The sequence below is a fragment of the Falco punctatus genome, assembly GCF_963210335.1.
Source record: "Falco punctatus genome assembly, chromosome: 9".
Lineage (NCBI taxonomy): Eukaryota > Metazoa > Chordata > Aves > Falconiformes > Falconidae > Falco > Falco punctatus.
In genome coordinates this window covers 4,783,944-4,807,202 of record NC_137589.1, presented here as the reverse complement: position 1 = coordinate 4,807,202, position 23,259 = coordinate 4,783,944, and the positions used below count along the sequence as shown (strand labels likewise).

The following is a 23,259-nucleotide window of genomic DNA, read 5'->3' as shown; positions in this document are numbered from 1 at the left end:
ATCGTTTTCCTCGTGTTAAGTTAGTTGTGATACACTTTTTCTTTCTTCTTTTTTTTTTTTCCCTTCCCTCTTCTATTAGTATGTTATTATATACAGCCCTCTGTTCTCTGGGGACCACAAGGACATCGGGGGATTGGAGGTCCCCAGGTGCACCAGTCTCACGGATTTTCCCTGAAGTCCATGGGCAACACTGAGCAGCGCTGCATGGTACACAGGCACCAAGAAGCAGCTGCATTCCCAGATCAGGCTAAATATCTGTCTCAAAACCAGAACAGAAACTATGGCAGTTTACATCACATAATGACCCATTACAATAAAAATTATGATGAATAACGTTTTATGGTGACTGAGCTACTTATGATGTATCTCCCCACATAAATCCTCTGTCGTTTATTAACGAGTCAGTTCAAGCTATGGGCTATTCCTTACTCAGAGCATCAGTAATCTGTATCTCCTAAAATTAAGAATATGGGAAAGGAAAACAGTGGTAACTTTAAATCCCTGCAGCCTTCATATTCTCTGTCAAAATCCAATGAGCCAGGCCAACTGGAACAAAAGTTATTAGAGAAAACGTTCTCACAGTATGGATATAAAGGCCTAATTAATTAACAAAACAGGCTAATTAAAGCATCAAACTGGGATTTGGTAACAGCATCCAGAGCACTAATAAAGTTAATCACATGTGCACAATTAACATGCTGTGGCAATTTGGGCCAATAGATTACAGCTTTGAAGTCTCTGTTGAACATCAGGAAAAGCTAAGGAATACCTCATGCCCGGGCCATCGTTCAGATGAACTGCTGGGCATCAATTATTGCAGCAGGTACCGTCAGGTAAGATCCATGGAGACTTCTGCAGTGCTACCAGTGACAGCAACTGAACCAAGGTCGGCTTGTAGGGCTCGAAGGACCTAGTTACTTCCAGCTTCTTCAACATTTGCTTAAAATTATCTCAAGTGTGATGGATCCATTTAAATGAGATTGTACATAAATGCCCATTATAATTAATAATGAAAGCAGTTGCAAGGGCCATACTTGTTCGTTACCCAGCCTCCAGCACGGCTCATGCTGAGACCCATCAGTGCTGCCACAGCTGGGCACACCGGGCGTGCTGGTTTGGACTGATCATACAAGACTGAAGCACATGTAGGTATAAATTGCTGTAAATCTGGTGCAGAGAAAATTAGTGTTTCATTCTGGCTACCTAGGTTTTCTGAAATAGATGACCCAGTCTTGACTTCCACTAAGTGAATTTACTCTCCAAGATGCCAGAGGGAAGAAAGACTGTCCCTAACAATGTGTCTGCAGCCAGCTTGCCCTGTCCACTTCTTTCTCTTCCCTGATGTGCCCCTTAATGCCGGTGGTGCACAGAGGGATGTAACAGGTTATGACGATCCTTGTGCCCACCAGAAAGGGTCCTTGTTTCTTCTTGAAAGCTTCACCATGGATTGCTCTGCAGGATTTGGCCCCTGGAAGTGCCCAGAGCAGGATAGTGTTCAGCTGGCCGATGCAAAGGAAAGCCCAAAGGGATCCACATCCAGCCAGCAGGATGAGGGTAACAGCAACTGGAACATAAATAACTCTATATCCAGCATTCAAAAAACATAAATCTGGAGTTTCAACCAACAAATTGCTTTCACTTTGCAGAAGCAGAGCTAAAGGTCCATTTCCACAGTTTTAATGAAAGCCATATTTTTATCAGAGCTATGAAAATAAATTAGAAAACTTCAGCCTTTGGACTGTTGCTAGCCTTGACGGCGTTTGTAGGCACTATCATCTTACATTTTTTAAACTTCAGGACTTCCTTCTACTCTGGATGAAGTTGTGTTGCTATGAAATACAGTTCAAAACAATACCAACCACACCACAGAAAGATGCCTTCTCTATAAGAATGAACATTGTCACACGCATATCATGTGGCTGCCTAGTTCATACTGAGGACAGCTTCTCAACTTGACCCATTTTTCTTGATGTTGTTTTGAAGAATAACTATTCCAAGGTGAAATCTGAGACTTAAAAAATTTGAGAAAGGGAGACGGGGAAAAAGTATTTTTGAATTTCACCACAATTGAAATGCCAGTGTTTGCAATTCCAACCCATGCAACTTTTGGCAGTTTTAGAAACAGAGCAATTTCAGAACAGAGCTACAAGAAGGGTACCAGCAAAATACTGCCTTCCAAAATATAAAAAACTCTCTTTTTCTGTGCTATGCAACTGAACACCTGACTGTGAGCTAGAAGTCCCCTGGGTGGAAATAGGTTTCTGACAGCAGAGGGCTCTTTGGCTCAGCAAATGATGGAATTATCAACCCTAACAGCTGAAACCCACTGACAGAACAAATAAAAAGCAGAACAGAAACGAGCTGCAAATTTTTAACAGTAAGGCTAAACTTTATTGGAACAACTTAACTGGTGACAGATGTGGTAGAGGAGTGAGAATGTCTTTAAAAGTTACAAATTTTGGTGCAGAAATAACCTAATAAAATTCCTTTTCTTGCCTGTATTTTGTAGTAGATCAAAATGGATAACCATAAAAATCTGTCCCAAATTTACAGCTGCTCATTCCTGTATGGAAAATGTCATGAACTGAGGATGAGGGTGGTTAACATGATTCTAATATTTATATGTCGGTATTCCAGAAATTTGTTTTGATGGAGATGTCCACAGAATTTTCACATTTAGTTGGATTTTAGTTACACAAGTTCACCAGCCTGATACATTTCCAAAGTGTTTGGAAATACCATCTGAGGCTTGAATTTAAGATTTGGAGAGAAATCATGGTAAAATATTTGAAATCATCTAACTTAGGGTTCTTGGTCACTGGAAAATGATACTTTTTTCCCATAGGAGCATGAAGTGGAATTCTGTAATTCAGTAACAAGAAAGTTACTTAGTCATGCATCTTCTATTCCCGAGGCCACTTCATATACTCAGGATCTCAGAAGATGAGAGCAGAAAGGAGCAGGTGTGCATGTAGGTGCAAAAAGTTTATACTCTTGCCATGGCTGAGTCCATCATGACCTCGACCAAATGACCAGCATCCGTATGACTTCCATATTATTAGGCACATTTCATCTTCTTTCAGCAGGGCAAGCATTAGGGAAGTGCTCTGATATATGTTCTATCTAAAAGCAATCCTACTTAACAGCAGACTGCATACTACTTCTAGATCAAAACTTGGTATTAACGTGTGATGCTTAATGTCATGTCAAGAAGTTTCCCACAGTAAAGTTAACAGCATGTATGTGGTTCTTTTCTGTGAACTGAGATTTTTTTTCTCAGTTCTGAATTTGTTATTTATTTTTCTTATCTTATTTATTGGTTATTTAGTGTAGAAAACATTGCCGTATCTCTTCCAACTATGTGGAAATAGTGATTAATCTCTGCTTAATCTGAGTTTGCCAGTTAGAGGTTACCTTAGCTCAGCATCATGCATAAATGCCTATATGTGGGGTCTCTTCATGGAACATAGGGAATATGTAAAGTAAATACAGGCAGCTTTTGAAATTCATAAATAAATACCATATGTCAAACCTTTTCACATGCCCTTGTGTAAATTGTTGTTTTGTTTGCAATATGTAACCAGATGTTGCTATATAAAATATCTCCCATGCTGAGAGTTGTTACTAGAGGCTGCAAAGAGCACATGCCATTAGCGAAAAAACAGTGTTCTTGCCTTTTTTCCTTCTATGTACAGGAGTTTATAATCTTTTATCTCTTACTCAGAGTGGATTTGGTCTTGATTTACATGCTCCTGAAAGAAGAAGCAGGCTGTATTTATGCAACGCCCAGTGCCAGCATTTCCATCAAACTTGAAGTCTGCTCGTTCTCCTCTCACTTGGAGGCAATGTCGCCTTTTAGGCCCCAGCCATGGGGCTGAAGGTCATGCAGGAACCTGTTCCCTTTCAAGAACAAGAGGAAGTGAACAACTGTCCTTCCCTCCTGGTACACCCTGCCCAGGCAACAGGGTGCAACTGCACGTCTCCAAAAATGAACAAGTTTTTGGCCTTAGATTGGGGCACAAGCTTTGCCTTTGTTGCTGTTTCTTTCAATATATGTCCTTGGGCTCATTTTCTTGACTTAAACACAAAGAAATAGTATCAGAAAAACCGGACATTTTCCATTCTGGGGTATTTCATTGCAGATGACTTGGCACCACACTTTGCACCTTCCCAACAGATTGCAGAGCTGCCACCTGTGGGCCACATTCAGGGCTGGAGCTGCTGAGCCAGGTGGTGATGAAGATCTACCCTGGTCTTTAACCTTCCCAGGACGATGGGGTGTCTTTGAGGAACAAAGCTGGAGGCTTTGCAATTGACTCCAAAGATTCTTCTCCTTCTGTTTCCAAGGGCCTCTTTCATAAGCAATCGAGGGCTGAAAAAAATGGACATTTGTGAGTATTTCTCTCTCAAAACAACTGTGGCATTACAATGGCAGCAACTTTGCAGAGCAAACTGCTCCTTTTGGAAGCATGCAGGTTTTCACACACAAAGGAATTTGAGGCAGGACCTGCATGTATGATCTCCTTCAAGTTAGTAACGTTGCAGAACTTGAAACCCCCAGAAAAGGACCTTACAGATTAAAGGGAAAGATGGGGGGAGCTCACAGACTTTGTTGAGCGCTCAGAGGGGTGAGAACCTGCCTAAGAAGGACCCATTCTCCCTCTGAGAGCAAAAGGCAGATCAGGACATATTTATGAGTCTTACGACAAAAGAAAGACCTTCTTCAAATAATGAATACAATATCTCACAACAATCTTCTGCTTTGATCTGGTCAGCTACCCTTATCACTGCTCGCTGCAAAACCTTTGTGTTGTCGTTCACATATGGAGATGCTTTAAGCAATTACAAGAAAGCAAGACAAGCTGTTCTGCCACTTTATTTCGGAGCTCATTGAAATGGCCCTTGTCAGACAATGTAACGGACCACCAACTGCTAGGAAATTCAATCAGAATACAGCAGTACAGTGAAAAATTAGCCTCCTAAGGAGCAAGTTCAGTTCTGTTCAACTGAACAATGTGTTAAGACCATCTCTGAGCATATGGCTCCCCTATGATCCCCATTTAAAAACAATCTGAGCTGATTGATGAGGGAAATTAAAGGGTACATCTAAGCATTTCCTACAGCTGTTGAAACAGAAGAATATTTATTTAATTTTCCCCTATAGGAATATAGGACTCAAATTTCTGTAAGGCCCCCAGCTATAGCAGCATGTTTTTCGACACCGTCAGTGATACGGGCATAAGGCCTGGGTAACAATTACCCCATAAATGCTGCTTTTAACCACCTACTGACTTCACTCGCATCTATCACCATCAGACAGCAGAGTCTGTCACTGAAATTTAAATCAATGTATTTTAAATTAGCAATGTGTTATTATTTTTGTTACTACTATAGATATCCCTTAGCCCATAGCAAGAATTTCTGGTCTTAGGTTTGGATGCAGGGGTGGATCAAATCGAAGCCAAAATAGGGGAAGAGCTCAACTTTTTAGATTTGAACAGGTCTGAGGCACTATACTAGGGAATCCTCACACCCAATTTTTGCTGCTGGTGTCACCATATTTATGCACATACCTGGGACCAGGTGATTTCCAGAGACTCTCCAGGGCCCAGGATGTGCTGGCTCCACAGACACTACAGATCTCCATCATTGTAGTAGAGCTGGCAGAAGTGTTATAACGTGGACCTTGTAAAGTTCTTGTAAAGGGGACAACGGGCAAAGAAATCACCTTTTAGATCACCTCTGCATGAATTTTCAGAGACCATCTGCGGGCATTTGTATCTCTTCATGTCCTGCCTCATCGTGTTCTCATCAGAAAATGGAAAAGACGTGCAGAGGGAGAGACTCTTTGGCTCTGTGTTGGTTTATCTACAGGATGATGATATATCTTTGCATGGAGTTATAATTAAGGGAAATGTTTTCGTTCAGCTCCAGATACTGTGATCAAAACTAAGTCTTGAAATAATGATGATAAAGCTTAAATATTTTTTTCTTGAGGCCAAACTAATATTTAACACAAGACTTCTTGCAAAATCAGGTGGTAGTATGATGTATATAAAGAAAAGGTTTTACTAAAAGCTCAGGGATGAGCTATTAATTTGATTTGTTACCTGTAGTCCAAGCAGAATTGTGTAATACATTTCCTTTGGTTTCAGATTCATCTGGGAAGAAAAGGCATCGCATGAGCCCAGGTCTAGGGATGTGCTGTGCCTGGAAGGTGAGGTAACTGCCATTTCTGAGCTGAGCTCAATTTCAGTATTTTGATAGGCAATCGACCTGGGCTGGAGATAAAGTCCTGCCTGTCTTGTGCTTCTGAAGACCTACATTCACCATTAGTGCAATACTAATGCAAGAGTTTCTATGCCTGAAGCTCCCAATAATTCCAAAGATTTGAATTGTCCTTTTGTGGCCTTTTCTTATCTGTGAGTCAGTACTGAGTCAGTACTTGCTTCTCTGATAATGAACAGTAAAACCTGTTCGTCTTTATAAATATGGGGAAGCCAAGTTAGTCTTTTAAGGGAGATTTACTGAATGGCTCCAGAAAAAAAGAATGCAGCTACTTTGCATTTCTGATGGTATAAAAAGGCTCTTTGCCTTCTACACGTCACCCCTTACAGTGTTTTAATAAGAGACAAAACTTTTGACAGGGCAATGGAAAAGAAAACCTTTCATAACCTACCATTAAGCAGTAACCATACCAGTATGTGTTATATCTTTTAATAAGCTAAACAGTCATAATTCAGTGAATCTCAGACCACATGGCTGAAATACCTGGATATTACCAAATGTGAGGTGTCATAAGAGAAAGATGAATCAGAAGGAACATTAACAGTCACTGGTGAAACCTGTAAGGTCTTAAGCCAGAATCTTCAAAAGTAATTTGATGCCCTAATTGTAATGGGAATTGGGAGTAAGCTGTCCCAGAGCAAAATGTAAGTTCTAGAAAGAAAAGAGAAGCAGAACTTTTAAAATGTAATGCATAATACAAAGCACAGAAGAGATGCCCCATAATGAGAAACTTCATGTTTGTTCTGCTTAAAGTGAAGACAGTCTCTTGTTTGCATTGAAAACCTCTTTGCAAGTCACAGAGATAATCAAGTTATCTCTAACCTATTTAAAATAGTTTAGAAAGAGGGTAAGTGATCTTATTTGTCTCTTTAGCTGGTAAGCCTATGAAAAGACATACAAAGGTTTTTTTTCTGAGTCTGGTGGCTATCAGTGACTGTATGTTACTGTAATTAACCTTGGCAGGGAAGGGGGTGGTGTGAGAGGATGTCTCCCCAACACGTTGGCTCTCTGAGGAGAAAAGGCAAAAGGTGAAATTATTAATAGTTCCTATTAGATGACTTCTGAAGTACAGAGGTGGCAGCACTGCTGAGCACAAATACCACATTAGTTTCAATTAGCCAGCAATTTCATCATAGCACAAACCAGTGTTCCAAAGTACAACAAAATGATAACTTTAGCCCAGCCCCCAGAAGTGATAAACATCACAACAGGGAACAGATACAGCGAGTAAGGTGTGACATAACACAACTCTGAGAACACACGCTACAACTCTGAGAGCAATTAAATCAGCATTGTGACCAGAGACTATTAAAGCAATACAATGAATACTTATGACAAATCTGTTTTAACATGCTGCGGTCAGATCGGTTGTTATCTCAGCCTTTTGAGCCCCACAGTGAGCACCAAAAAGGACTGTTGTGGTTTAACCCCAGCCTGCAAGTAATCGCTGCGCAGCTGCTTGCTCACTGGCCTCACTACCCTCATGGGATGGGGAAGGAGAATCTAAAACCAGTAAAACTCAAGGGTTGAGATAAGAACAATTTAATAATTAAAATAAAATATAAAAAACCCAACAATAATAATAACAAGTGTAATTTAAAGGAGAGAGAGAGAGGAATAAAACCCAAGAAAAGCCAGTGATGCACAACACAGTTGCTCACCACACACTGACCAATGCCCAGCCAGTCCCCCAGCAGCGATCTGCTCCATCTCTGTCCAACTCTGCCCAGTTTATACACTGAGTATGACATCCTATGGCATGGAATATCCCTTTGGCCAGTTCGGGCCAGCTATCGTGGCTGTGCCCCCTCCCAGCTTCTTGTGCCCCCCCAGCCCTTGTGCTGGCAGGGCCTGGGAAGCTGAAAAGTCCTTGGCTTGGTGTAAACATCACCCAGCAACAGCTAAAACCATCCGTGTGATATTAACGTTGTTCTCACACCAAATCCAAAACATGGCACTGCATCAGCTACCAGGAAGAAATTTAACCCCATTCCAGGCCGTGCCAAGACAGAGAAATACACAGCTACACATAAAAACTCCGCAGAGTGCAGGCAGCACAAGCATTTCATAAGACTTCCACTAATGCCTTTCATCTTCTTCCTTTTCTATTGCCATCCAAACTGCAATTTCTTTATTTAATGCCTCTTCTCTATACATGTCACCTCCTTCTTTATCTTTCTCACCTGACTACGTTTCTCTGTCTGAAGGGGACCAACAGGCTTCTGTGTAATTCAGAGTCCGGAGGATGCCCAGATCTATCTTAGCTGACGGACGACCCTACAAAACCTTTTATTGTAGCTCCTTCAGAGCAAACATTCAAGAGTATATTTGCCTCCTTTGCAAAGAGCACTAGTCAGTGCTGGCTCCCTTGTGTGCTTCTGGGGTTTGTGGCCTGAGTAACAGGACGATTTTACCAAGGACGCTGGAGAGAGTTATGGCACTGGACTGCTGTGTAAAGGAGCACAGCGTATCCCATGAAATGTTTTTTTTAAAATCCAATAGAAGTCAGCGCTCTTAAACTGGAAAATATCTTGCATGGCTTCTCAATCCCATCTTGTCCTAACATTTTCCCAGCTGCTATACATTGATCAGGGTTGATATCCTGATTTCCTATATAATATCAAGAAAAAGATAAATCTTAAGGTACATTATAGCACACGGTGTAAACAGCACTGTTTCTATCAAGGTGCCTTTTTTGCTGGCTTGTGCTAATGATAAAATTGCTTACACATTGTAATTGATTGTAAGTAGAGCTGACTTGAACCATTCATGCTGTCTGAGTGATTAAAATTCTCCAGGTGGATCCTCAAAATACAAAGGTCATATAATTAGTCTCCCCTTAAGTGAAAAATACTTTCTTCAGGGTCTATGCAAAATAGAGTGTAGTATATAATACACATATGTCTGCATACTTCAGTTTGGAGTCTGTTTGTGCTGTACCACCTCTCGGGTTAGGAGAATGGTCTCAGCTTAAAAGAGACACTTTGTACTTACTGCAGCACAGAGTTCTTGTATTTTCCTGTCATACTTACGAACATTATACGAGCAGCAAAGACCTGTATTATGAAGTTGTTAAGTAACAAGCGTAACTTTTTATGCCATGTTTTTAATCTCAGTCTGTCTGCTCCTATAAACCTCCCCTAGATTGCCATGAAGAATTTTGTGGGTTTTTTGATTTGGATTAACTACAGATGCATTTGCAACAAGAAAATATGCCTTTAAAAAGATGCCAGAATTTTTGTCTGCCTAATTCTAAGTAATGGGAATAAATACATGTTAAATTATTAAAATAATCTAGAAAACCTTAGAAAAGGCATTGGCCCTTCTACTCAAAATGTTCTGTTTTTCCAAAAGCTTTAATTTAGGTTTAACCACCAGATGCTGAATCCAAGCGTAGATCTAAACCGTGAGTTTTCTCCTGTATTTTCTGCCACATATTGCCTCTGATGCATCTAGAGATGGTTGAAATTTTTCTCATACATAGGACAGGTACAAACCCTCAAAACAGAACTTAAGTGCAACTTTTCTAGTGAAGCAGCAGTGGATTTCCACTGAGACCAGAGGACAAGTTTTGGTCAATGCTTTCTGAGTTGCAGAAGGGTTGAGAAGTATTTAATCTACTATGTTTCAGGCAGAACTTTGTGATGATGTGTGCAGCTATGTAAATACAAAGTGATTACAAATAAGAGATCCACCTTTTGAGGTCTCACAAAAGGCATGGAGTAAGGGACTCTTCAGTAAGTTATGTACAATCTTCACATCATCCACCACGTTTTCGTTGTTACCACATTTTCACTGCTATTTCCTTCTCCACCTTGCTACCTGGCAAGTGACTCTTGCACACCCAATCACTGTGTCTATAAATTGCCCCTTAAAAGTTTTTTCATTTCTTTAAAAAATCTAACTCTACTGGGTTTTAATTCTAATTTTAATTCTATTCTAGATACAGTTAATTTCCTGTGGTTTGGGATGGATGTCTTTGCTTGGATGGCAGATGTACAATGGTGGTTATGCTCTAGCTCGGGACTCCTTCGGGAATTTTCCCTCTAGATGTCAGGGCTCTCATTGTGGCCAGACTGCATTTTTTTTTTCTCCAGGAGGACTCTTTAGGAGCTGAATTTCTTTAAATTACTATCTCTTTTTACAGCTCTCCCATTTTATAACATGACTAATTCAATTTCACTTAAATGTAATTGTAATCTCATTCTAAAAGCCGACAAGATTCTGTTCCTAAAAACTGACTTATGGTTTAAAAGGACCATATAATTTTAGCAAGGCTGTTCCATTATTAATTTATTTCTACAGTTTCTCTCTTTTCTTTCAGAGTTATATGCACTTCACTTCTTCTAGACTTCCATCTTTTGTTTCTCTCTCTCCCTTTGAATTTTCTGGGTGAAAGAGGACTGCTTGTGAGGCTTGTATTAGGCTCCACCTAGAGATATCTGTCCTGGACAGGCTCAGATATCAAGGCCACCTTTCTAAATTTTATCCAGTGTGAATTATGTAAAGAACAGAGTTTAAGACATCTGAGCTTTTAGTCATCATAATTAGCAAAGTGCACTTCTCTCTACGTTTTAAAATGCATATAATGCTTCTGATGTTTAAAAAGTATCCTAATGATACATATATTTATTAAAAATGCAAATCAAAGAGAAAAAAAATGGTCGGATTAATCCTTGAGAACTTAGCATCAGCGTTTTATCATTGATAAACCTGTATGTCATCTGATGAAGAGAAATAAGGCACAACTAGACAGTTGAAGAGTTTGGGGAAAGCAGTAGCTGAAGATCCTGAAAAGTAAAAAGGGAGGTTCTGGTTTTTAAAGAGAATGTAAAATATCTCTCTTACGCTTTAAAAATGTATGCAAGATCATGTAAGCTTCAATCAGCTTTTAAGTTTAGAATGCCTTCCTAAAATAAAATAGTCCATTTCAAAATAGAAATAAGAAGTCTGGGACAGGCAATCAATTGTAAAATACTAAGGGTTTTTTTTTCAAACTGAAGGTTTTGCCTTTGCCTAGTTTCTTGTTACATGGACCTGTGAGACAGTTTAAAAGCAGCTAAAGTAAATGATCTGGGTCTTCCAAAGAGGTTGGCATGGGACAATACATGATAGGTAATTATGGAAGAACTTGTCCTTAGAAAGAGTTCCCTGCCACAGTTGGCCAATCCACAGGGAAATGGGGACATTTACAGTAAATCTTTTATCCTCACTAGTCATTCTCATAAGCTGTTTTTTCTTCAAGAACGCAAGGAAAGGGATAAATGCTCTTCAGCCCTCATTAATGAGGAAGAAGCTGATCTGGGTTGCACCAGAGATCATCTATCCTCTTCCAGATGCAAAACTGAAGAGTTGCCCAGACTCCAGCTGTCACCACAGCTAATTCCCCACTACTGCAGGTGGACTCAAAAGCAAATCTCCTGTGCCACAGCTGGTCCTTCAAGGCTGAGGAGTGATCCGTCTTCTTTGTCATTTGGATGGATGGGTTTGGGTTTTCCTCCTTGTACAGCGTGGGAACAGCTTTACATGTACAATTTTGCACATACACCTCTCTGCTCAGCCCGGGGAAGCAAGCGAAATACTGTTTTCAGCCACTCATCTGCACTAAATAAACCCTCTGCTGCCTTTGAAATATGCTCATAAATTTAAATCAATACTGAGCCTGGAGTCTCCACTTCTTGATAAGAGCACATTTTTCATGTTGCAAGCATCTTGTTAGGACTCTAGAGGCTGCATCCTTGTCTGCCGGCCAACATCTGGGGTATCATTTTTTAAAGCAAACATTCTAGGTCATTATAAACTGCACTAATCTCCCTTGTTGAAATTTACATTTCTAAACCAAAGAGGGATCATGATGCATTTGTCCTGTCACACAGTACGGCTTTTAACCAGGAGGTTAATTCATTGATTGGCTTACCGCCTCTCTTCATCCTGCTTTGCTACTAATCTTCCATACAAATGGGGTTAAGGAATATCATTTAGATTTACCAACATAAACAAAGTGTAGAGCCACCCCACTAGGATGTAAAGCTTAGGGAATTCAGGGGATAAGAAAAAAGCATAGCTGAAGAAGCAATAAAATTCACAGTAAAATGCACATGCTGAAAATAACAAAAAATAGAAGGAACAAATTAGGGAAAGGAAAGTTTCTGCTTCCAGCTGGCAGAACTGGGCACAAAGGCAAGAGGGGGTGGAGAAGACAGCAATGTCCCTCCCACCTGGTGATCTGTGTTCATGAGCCACTCTGGCTGCAGACCACAGGTTCCCCCTTCTCACAGCATATGAAATTGGTGCCCGATGGGCAGGGCTGATGGTTCCCCTGTTCCGTTAGAAGTCCATGGTGGTTTGAAGACCTCCAAAGGACACTGCCATGAGCTCCAAGGTGGCTGTCACTGCTGAGCCATTTTGTGGCAGCTGTGCTGCCACAGCTGTAAACAGGCAGAAATCTGGTCCAGTAGACTTAAAGCACCCAAAACAGACAAGCTAAAAGAAAGAAAGACATTAAATAATCTCGTTGCATTGAATGGTTTCCAGCAAAACCCCCAGCTGAGAGGGCTTGCTTCCTGGAAAAAAGAAAAAAAAAAAAAAAGAAGAAATGCTGGGTTTCTTTCTAGCTCGGTTTCTCTGCCCACCTCTCATCATACACTGGCACAGAGCAATCCTACCCTTACAGACTCCAGGGGAGCCATGAAAACCCAGCACCTCTCCACATCAATCCCTCGGTGCTGCTGTTACAGTTTCAAAGCAAATTCTACCCTGAAGATAGATCCTGTCAGTCTGTCTATCAGCCCAGCCACATGAGAATAATTTCTGATTATTAAAAGTACCATGAGCTCACCAGCCTGGAGACCCAGCGGGTTCCAGGGACTCTCTAGCATCAGCCAGAGTGAAAGAAAATAGCGACTTCTGTCAAAGCAGCACAGGTTTTGCAATGCGCAGTAAATATTCCGTTCCATCCACCATCAACCTCGTGCTGTTGTGGTTGCTGCCATCAGCCAGCTACGCCGTGCTGTGCCTCGATGAACCTTGCCTCTCCCATGCCGTGGGACCAGGGCACTGCACTAAGACCTGCCGATTTCCTCGTGTGCACTCAAAGCAGTTCTCAGACTCAAGGCGTGTTCATTTTTGCCTCCCAAAGTGGAATGAAGCTGCGGGCATAAAGCTGAGCAGATTGTCCCACCACTGGTCCTACCACGGGAGCTCTTTGTAGATAGCAATGATGGAGTGGAAGGCCGTATGTGCTGCCATTGTTTGTGTTGTCTGATGCTTTGATGTGGTTAGGGAGAAAGTCTATGATCTTACTGAAACGTGGCATAAAGGTGTGAATACATGAGGCGATTAGCAACCTCCATCTCAACAAATGAGGGTTAGGCAAAGTATTTTTACCCCTCTGCCTCCTTTTTCTTCTCTCTCCCCCATCCTCTAGTTAAAAAGCTTTAACTATGGAAGTCAGGAGATTTTTCCAATGGGTAAAGAAGGGGAAAACGAATAAATCTCACGTTTGGAAACAAAGGAAGAAATCATTGGATGAGGAGTTGCAGCTGCCTTTTCAGAGCATGCTGTGCTTGAACAGCAATCTCCTGCTTTCTCTGGCAATAAAAATTATCTTCCCAGCACTTGGTGGCAAAGCCTGCTATTGAAAAAGCTTTAGTGAGGTGCTGACTTCAATCTACCATCTTCAAAGCATTCAGTCTTGTTTACAAAAAAAGAAATGTATGTGTTTTCAATACAAACCAATGCAAGCAAATCCTTGCCAACTTAGACTTTTTGCTAGCTGAGAAGGTGGTAAACCTTCTCTAATTTTAGTGTCTTCAGTCTGATTATGGTTCCTTAGCCTGGGTGACCTGTTGTCTCAATTGTAGTTTCTTTTCAGAAACACCAAAATACGGTTCTTTGTGCCTGTCTGTACCTTATATTCTAATAAAAGTGCTTTGATGGAATGATAAACTGGCAAAACTGTCTCAGGCCACAGCCCATGCAGCCCACAAGCACACAGTTGCCCTTACAGGCATTGTGCCAATCTTGAAAAAAGAGAGAACACTGAATATATTTTAATGGTAAAATCCATTTTTAGCAAAAATCACATCTTAATTGAAAAAAAAGATTATTCAAGTGATTCTATTTTCAGCTAACCAGCAAATATATGAGAGATCTTTAAAAACCACAGAATTTTGATAGAAATGTAGAAGGCTGATGTTCACAGGCTTTGTAACTTACTTTTAAAAAAAATCTGTAGAAAATTATTATGTAATGAAAGGTTTTCCCCTTATTTTAAAAAAAGAGTAAGTCAGGGAGTTATCATGGATTGACTATCACAGTCACCTTCCCTGAGAAATGTTTATTCAATATTTGGCTGCTTTTCATTCTTTGTCTGACTTCAGTCTCACAAAATGAAAACACAGCGTTGAGGGATGTTGTCTGGGACTTGGACAAGAAAAATAAATGCAAGAGTGTTTTCTGATCTGTTCCAGTTAGAAACAAAATGAATTGTTCTCTATCTTTTTATTAGTGTGTCTGGACAATTTTGGCTTTTTGGGAAAATACCAAGCCAGAAGTATTCAAAATGTTCCCAAGATACGACAGGGTAACTGAAATCAAGTTGTTCTATTTACTGTTCTCTTGGAGGAGCTGGACTTTTCTGGCTGATTTGTCTTCTCTTTACCATCACCACTAACTGGTAAAGGATGCATCTGAAATGTGTATGTATAGCAGATCCCAAAGAGCATGTCAATTTAAACATTGGGAGTAGGGAGTTTTTAAAGGCAAAAATTTTGCAAAGGCCCAGGAAAATGTCACCGGTACATTTGTGACAGGTATCTAGAGTTCTCAGAAAAGGTAGATACATTTTGTGTGCACATATCACTGAACTCAAACAGTGTTTGGTGTGGATGTGGCAGCACAAGGAAGGAAGGACACCCCCAGGACAGACTCAAAAGAAGCAACATTGATGGAAACCTTTCTTTCTTTTCTTAAAGGACTCTGTTCATATTTAAATGGTAAAACCATTGTGGCTTCACCACATAACATGTCCAAGGAAGGCAGAGATTTTTTAGGTTAGAAAATGTATTTTGTTTACCCTTGTTTTCTCAGGGTAGAATCTAGAAACCTAGATCTCAGTTTGTTGCGCTTTCTGCTACATAGGCTGGTTTCTTGTGACTTACTGTGGAATATGTTTTCTGAAATAAAAGGTTTTCCTTTATACAAACTGTGACATGACTTTCATCCGGCTGACAAAACAGAACAGTGAACATTTTCAGTAGTATGTGGGAGTGGGTTTGGGGGCTTCTGTTTACAGGCAAGAATTACTTGAGGCAATGAATCAAACTGCTGGCATCTAGCTTTGTCAAGACCCTACAATCTCCTTTTCATTGTATAATAATATTTACTCTTAAAGCACCCCCAACTCCAGCCTCAAAATGTCACTGCAATAGATAAATTTCCTGTACAAGTTACAACAGATACTTCCTTTTTTCCTGTACCACGAGGCTGTGGTTTCTGCTGCAGATTCCTTTTCTTAGTTCTCCTCCTACACTCATTTTTCTCCAGTGCAGCTTCCATACAGTTATTCTTCATATCTATCAGCATGATCAAATGCATACTCGGCGACAGAAATATTGTTAAACAGTTTTTTCAAATCTCAAACCCAGCTTATTTATTATATTTAAATAAGAACAGATTTTTCCAAATTTTCAAGCGTGTCTTGGTAATAACCCACAGTACATTAATAAAACATGTTTTGTTGCTTGCAGTCACTGTATGTTTTCCAGAGGTTGTTCCAGTAACAAAAGCATATCCAATGTGTTCTTTAAGTGAAGTAAAGAAAAACAAGATCAGCCCAGCAGAGAGATTTCAGCTGCACTCCTCAATCTGTACAGCTTTCAATTCTGATCATTGTTGATTCCCCTAGTTCAGCTGAGGAAATGCACTCTGTGCCTTTGCTAAGGTTTATTGAGAAGAGGTCAATGCAGTACCCACAGAGCTCAGGTTTTGTAGAGCCAAGGTGATGACCTGCCTCAAAACCTTCCTAGGTCTGACCCCTACATTCATTGCCCTGTGGTCCCCAGCAGAAGATGCTGCAGTCTGTGGAGGAGCAAATCCATGATGTTACTCAGCATCCTTCTTTCCTTGTGCTGGGACCAGGATGTAGGTCACCAAGAACATGGGACCTCAGACAGTTTGGTGGCAAATTCTCAAGTTACTGGGTCCTTGTGCCATAACTGTGCTGTGTGATACATGACACAGGTAACGTATACTGAATTTGGTGGCATAAGTGCTGCAGTCAGTGACACGTCCCATTGACTTCATTTGGTTAGGGCTTTCATTTGGAAAGAAGAATAAATAATCCAATTTTCTGATTAAAAAAGAAAATAAAAAATTAAGCTTAGATGCTAATAAAAATTTACATAAACAAATGCCATGTTGAGTCCAGGCAACCTAAGCAAAGTCATTGTGTTGCAACCAAGAAAAATTCATTTTTATAAATGGTAGAGCCTGGGTTGTTGTCATTGTTATCACTGAAAGAAAGAGGGAATAAAAAGAAGAAAAGATTCCATTGTATTTCTTAATGTTCTAATGAGTCCTGAGTCACAGGTTTTTTCTTCTCAGGTTAGGTCATTAATAAGATGGTAATTTTCTAGCTGGCTGTGTGTCAGGAATATAACCTTTATACTGCTTTTTAGAACAGTTAACACTTATAAGACTGTGATTATGCTATGTGCTAATCCACAGTAATTATTGCAGGAATTTGCAGAGACAATATCCTCAAAGCCCCACTGATGCATTTAACTAACTTAGAATGATACAGCCAAAAAATCATATCCTCAGAACTCAGGCCATTGTTGATATGGTCCTTCTGAACAATAGAAAACCTCAAGTACTCTATTTGCAGGTATTTGCAATATTGTGGTGATTTAAATAAACAATTTCTCAGTAATAAAGACTCAGTCTATAGCACTGTCAGGCATTAAGCAGAATGAGATCAGACACTGAAAGTATTTTTCATTGGAAAAGAGATCTCATTTCATATTTTAGAGCTGAATTTTCCTTTTTTATTAATATAAAAAAATCAAACAGTTGATTATTGTGCGAGTAATACCATAGAAATCAGTAGAATCTGTCCTGTGTTCAACAGGAACACAAACTTCTGTTGTTCTGCTTGTTTTCAGATGTAAAATGACAGCTCTGCAAAGAAGACCGTTTTGAAGAGGGTGTTGACGAACACTTCAACTATGAATGAGAGCAAAGAGAGTAGCTCTCAGAATGATGTATGGAAATATAATTTCTTCCGGTTTTATTTTTTTTTTATATAGTTGTACTTGTCCTTTAAGTTTTACATCAAACTTTGAAAATTTTGACCATACACCTGACTTTATTCCTTTCACTCTTCATGCAAGTCAAGGTTTAGAAATGTGTATGGTATGTTACAAAGAAACATATATGAAATGTATATGGAGAGATGTTATGTACCAGTACAAAACCAAAAGTAAGTATAATGTAATTGATTATGGAAAATGGTGTTGGAAGGGGAGAGGAAGTTGCACCAATAGGTTGGGATAAATAAAGGAGAGTGGGAGGAAAAAAGAGGAGAATGGCAAGAGCACAATGAGCTGTATTATTTTCTTAAGATATGGGAACATCCCTGAGCCTTGATCTCTAGGCGGCGTAAATCTGTGGATGTATATTGATTCCAGCTCAGCAATGCCAGCACAGATAACTGAGTATTCCCCTTGCAGACTCTCAGCAAGTCCCTCACCAGCTCTGCCACGCTTCAGGAATTTTCCTTAAGGGACTGGGAACGGGCCTGTGACAGCAGCAAGGGGTGATAAATGTTAGGGTTTGGGGGTTTGTTGATTTAAGTTCCCGGGCCAATGCGGAGAAAGCACTTTGCAGGCCTTCATTTGGATAATCTGGCTCTTTGGAAAGTTATTTTAAGAATCTGAGGAAAATCGAGCCTATCATTTTGGAGTGGCATGCAACAGTTGCCTTTGCAGGCTGGAGAAAATTACCTTGTTGAAACGCCCAGCCACAACACAGGGAGCTTTTCCTTAGCGGCATCAGCTGGTGTTGGCAAATACCCTGCGCATGCCAAGGTGAAGAGCTCACACAATTTGGAGTGAGACAAATACAAGAAAGAGACCAGCTGCAGGCTCGGGACCTGTCCTGGGCTGTGCGGCAGACCCCGAGCAGCAATGAAGTTGACTTTTTGTTCCACTTTCTCTATCAATGGTGTCCAGCGCAACATGATGGCAACTGGAATTGTGACAGTGTCTTTTGTTTGTACCTTTTGCTTCACCTATACAACTAGTACTCAACCACTACTTGACAAAATTTGTACCCGTTTCCTTCTAAACTATCAGGATCAGCCTCATTCTGCTTCCTTAAACTCAGCAGAAATGAAGACGTTCTTGGAATAATGAGGCAAAACAATATCATATTTTATAAAGACAGTTCCAGTCCTGCCATCCACAAAAAGATAGCATTATGTAACTGGGCAAGTGCTGGATTTTTAATAGAAACTGTAATAAATACATTAAATGAAAACATGTGGTTCTAATTTGTTCAAGACCTGCTCTGTTTTCTTGCACTGGCGGTTCCTCTCACTTTAACTCAGCATAGGTTTGGTATTTCCTAAGAGTCTCAGGTGTTGGAACAACAAATGCATTTTTATTTACATAGCATTTGTCATGGTAAAAGCATAGAAAAGCCTTGTTTTAAGGTCAAAAGTACAAGTAGAATCTCACGTGAAAATAGATGAATACAGATACCTGACCTTTGAGGAACACTACCTGTCCAGTAACCCACTCCCCTGCAGCAATGAGGGCAAGCCATGGACTTGTGCTCACTGCGTAGGCTTCCAGCGTTTGCCTTGACCCTGGAAGAGGGCTGGAGGTCAGCCATCCACCCGAGAGCAAGGCACACCAAGTACTCGTAGCAGCCAGCCCACGAAGAGCAGCACCTCACACACTGTACCACTGAGGAAAGGTTTTATTACAAGTCACCTGGTAATGAATATTTTCTTTAGAGGTCCATTAGCTAAACTGATTTAATGTGCAAGAGTCTCAACTTTCTTTTTAAAAGTTCATTTCTAGCCCACATGGCTGGGAAGGCAAACATGAAAACGAAATAGGAAACCCATGGATAACAGGGAAACACGAGCTTCAGAGAAAGCTCAAATGTTTTACTTTAATTAATCTCACGTTTCTTGGGATTGGACTCATTTTTTTTCAATACATGGGATTAGCAGGAGCTCACACGCAATAGATAATATATATTTTTTTTTTTGCTTTTAATTAAATGTCAATTAGCTGAAAAGATAGGATTTCTTATGTGACCAAATGTTCTGTAGAGATTTTTCTCTTTTCTTGCAGATACACCACGGTCCAAAGTTGGAAATCCCCCACCTTACCCAGGAGCACCCAGCAGCACTGACACGTACCAGAGGTCTGAAGCAGTACCTTTGCAGAATGAAGCATCCTACTGACGCTTTGGCTGGACCATATCTTTTTTAAAAGTTAAGATGCTTTCCTGGATTTTTGCACACAGACCCAGCAGTGCTGTCTGATAGTAAGGACTGCTAGGAGCTGAGGATTAGTAAGAGATATGTAATAATGTCAATTAAAAACAGTATTTTGGATGGATTACTAGAATCAGTCTAGTATCAGTAATCCCAAGTTAACTTTCAAAGACATTTTTTAATTTGGATCTGTGTACAGTCCACTTAGAAGCAGCAAAATAATTCACATTTGATCTCATCTAGTTAAAATTCTAGTTGGATTTTCTTCCACAAGCAATGGATTAAACTGGATTTCCTCTCAATCACTTAGCATGGAGATCTAGTATGATAAATTGCCCTTGAAAATAAAACTGCAAGTCTCTTATTAATGGTAAAAAAGAACAGATGCAGAGCGTGACTCTTTCTTAGCTGAAAAGGTACAGCATTCAGTAGATGAAAACCAAGATTATTAGAGGAGAAAGTTGAATCGATAAGTCTCAAGATGCAGAATGTGCACTGTTGTGGTGGAAGTTCTCTCCTCTTTCCCACTCGGAAGACCCAGAAGTTGGCACAGTGTTTCAGCTAGGTCACACACCGAGGTCATTTGGAGACCTATTGCTGTTGACATCTGAAAAATACTTGTTCCATATAATAAGTAAGTATAACTCCTCCCACTAATGACTAGTACATTGATGACGAGCAGCACAATTACAATGAAGAAAATGATATTTGGAAGCAGTATCAAACAGTACTTAACCACAATGAAGCTAAACATGGGGTGGTTCTCAGATAACCTGGGGAGACTTCAGAGTTAAATAGAAACAAGACCAAATCTAAACGAAGCAATAATGAGCTGGAAAAGGTGCTTCATTAGAAAAGAAAACTGAAAAGCTGGCTGTGATGCTTATTAAGACAGAGACCAGTGGCAAATTTCTGCATGGAGTGAGATTTCAGCAGGAATGTATCCCTTGGCTTGCACGTTTCCCTGGTTCCAACCAGTTTCATAAACAGTTGGACAGTTTCATAAACAAATGGTCCATTTTTAGTTTTAGCACAATAGTTTGTGCAGCAGTTAGTTATAGTAGCTAATTAGCATAACAGTTTGGAGCCAAAAAAAGAACATCTTACAAACAGACTGAGAAATGTAGTTTAAATTTAGTAGGCAAAATGCCAGAAATAAGCAGAGAGGAACTGATAGAAAATGAACTTCCAGTGTGGCTGAAATAAATATCGGCTTCAAATACTTTTAACCAGCAAGACCACAAATTCAGCCAAACAGGTGGAAAACATTTGGATGCTCATTCTCTCAGACATTTCTGATACTTTAAGAAAGGGAAGGGGGATTTTAGTGGCTGAAAATATAACTCAGTATTTAGGGTTGTGGTATAAGGTTTAGTAAAGAAAAGAAACCATTATAATGACCTTGCCATGAAAATTATGCTGTTCATATTGCTGTGAAATGGAGGAGAAACTCAATATGTTGGTATATCGTGCTCTATTATCCCAAAGTTTACAAGAGAAGAGCTCCCCCACAAAAGTAATTCAATCATTTTTAATCTGCCATTTAAAAAGCGGGGAGGGAAGGCTGTCATTAGCCTCATCTTTCAGCCCTAAGGTGCTGAGTCCTTCAGCTGTGTTGTAGCCATGTCAGCTGAGCTATACTGCAGAACCGGGAAGGGTGGGGGGGCTGCTTTGTTTACCATGACTACATGTGCCACCCAAATGACCAGGGTGCCAAGCCCACACTGGCATGGGCATGCTGCTGAGGTGCAGAAGGTCCAGCAAGAAATTTATTAAAATTGTCCACTAACATCAGGCCAGAAAAAAGGAGAGATATTTTTTATTCCCTCATCTATATTGACTAACCCAGAATATTTTGGATCTTTGAAAAGCCTTCAGTCACGGATACTCACGGCTGATAGTTTTTTCTGTTAAGACATTCTATATTTGGGTGTGAAATTGCCATAAAATACTTTTTTGATATATTGAAAGTACTCTGATCTCCATGCTGGCTGTATATTTTATCCCACACACTGGGATGAGGTATGGATAGGCTATGGGAAGGAGGCCATGGGGTGTCTGACCCTTCACAGGGCATCACTTGTGCTCTGGCTGCAGGACCAACCACCAGTGCTGCAGAGACAAGGACCAGGAAAGGGTCAGATACATCTGTCCGGCTCCTGCCTGCTCCTGTCTCCTTATCCTCCAGTCTGACCCAGCTGCCTGCTGGGGGCCATGTTCAAGTGAAAGGTTGAAGTGTTCCACACTTCCCGTCAGAAAGCTCTTCTTACTCTCTGTCAGCTCTGCTTGCAGCTTAGCTCTACTCCCCCCATGGGAAACACAGAGCTATATCCTGCTTGGGACTCTTGGAAGTCCCCCTGAGTACCTACAGGTCTTCAAAAATCTTGAGAGTCAAAGACTCCAAGTGAGAAAAAAAATAAAATTTAGCACTAGACTTTGGACTTGTCAATCACAAATATTTGTGGCTTCTCTCTGATGAGCCAGCCTGGGCCAGCGGTTTCAAAATCTCTTCTGACCCCATATGACATCTCTACAAATCTGAAGGGCTTAGACTGCCAAAGGACACAGACCATTGCTGGCACTGAACAACCCCAACCTACATGCAAGGTAATGGGTTTCCAACACACACAAATCTCATAGTCATAAAGAAATTATATTCCTGTTGACTTAAGTGATGCTGGGTTAACTCCTGACAAGGTGCTGAGGTGTACCCTCCATCCACTCACACTACGTAAAACATTCTGCAAAGGAACCAGTGACTGGGGCTGGTTACCAGGCATCTTCAGGGAGAAGTTATCACACCAGGCTTTCTGCTGCAATAGGTATATTGGTATATATATATGGTATCTATACCAATATACAGCCATGGTATCCCACTGCCCCTTTTTGATTTCCAGTCTCCTAGCAGAGGGGACCCAGAAGGGTGCTACGACTCAGGCTCAGGTGCTGAACCACAAAGGATGCCCTCACAGAGCCAGCAACCCCCGAAGGACCCGCTCTGGGTCTGTAAATGCCATCCATCACGGTTCCCTAAGCGTGCACTTGGCAGCCACCCTCCGTTTTAGGGAGAGCTTTTGTCAGGGAGGTGAGGGCAATTTTTTGCAGATGGTTTTATTTATTTATATCTCAGCAGCCCTTTCTCGGCTTTATTTATATTTATTGCAGGGGTTCTGTTTGTGGTTCGGGGATTGCACCGGCGCTGGGCTGGTACATTATAATTAGTGCTGATCGTTTTGCTTGTTGAACAAATGACAACTGGCAGCCTTTGTGGTGTTTCCATGTTGTAAGCACTTACCGCTGTGCCTCTCCGTGATGAAACACATGTCAGCTCCCAGCAGTGTAGGACCACCTGGAGCACATTAGCATCAGAGTGATTTAACAACCTGATCAGACCTTTTCCAAACAAATGGCATGTGGAGGAAGCAGGACGTGGAAACTTCACCCGGTTGTCCCAAGCA

General features: G+C 40.7%; 1 protein-coding gene across 13 annotated transcripts in view; it reads left to right on the top strand.

Annotated features, from left to right (window-relative positions):
- The window catches only part of LOC308069980 (uncharacterized protein), a 40,335-nt gene extending 17,504 nt beyond the window's left edge, over positions 1-22,831 (top strand). For 3 of the 13 annotated variants that reach the window (XR_013930570.1, XR_013930574.1, XR_013930576.1), the window contains exons 3-4: positions 80-17,552; positions 19,656-22,831. Coding sequence is in view for 1 of the 13 variants with exons in the window: in XM_080403175.1 (XP_080259301.1) it covers positions 6,156-6,217; positions 19,656-19,768 (175 nt within the window). In the remaining 12 variants the exon portion in view is untranslated. Of the gene's footprint in view, positions 1-79 lie in introns of all 13 variants that reach the window. The other 10 variants (XR_013930567.1, XR_013930571.1, XR_013930577.1 and 7 more) reach the window with 6 other exon arrangements.
- The last annotated feature ends 428 nt before the right edge of the window (positions 22,832-23,259 follow it).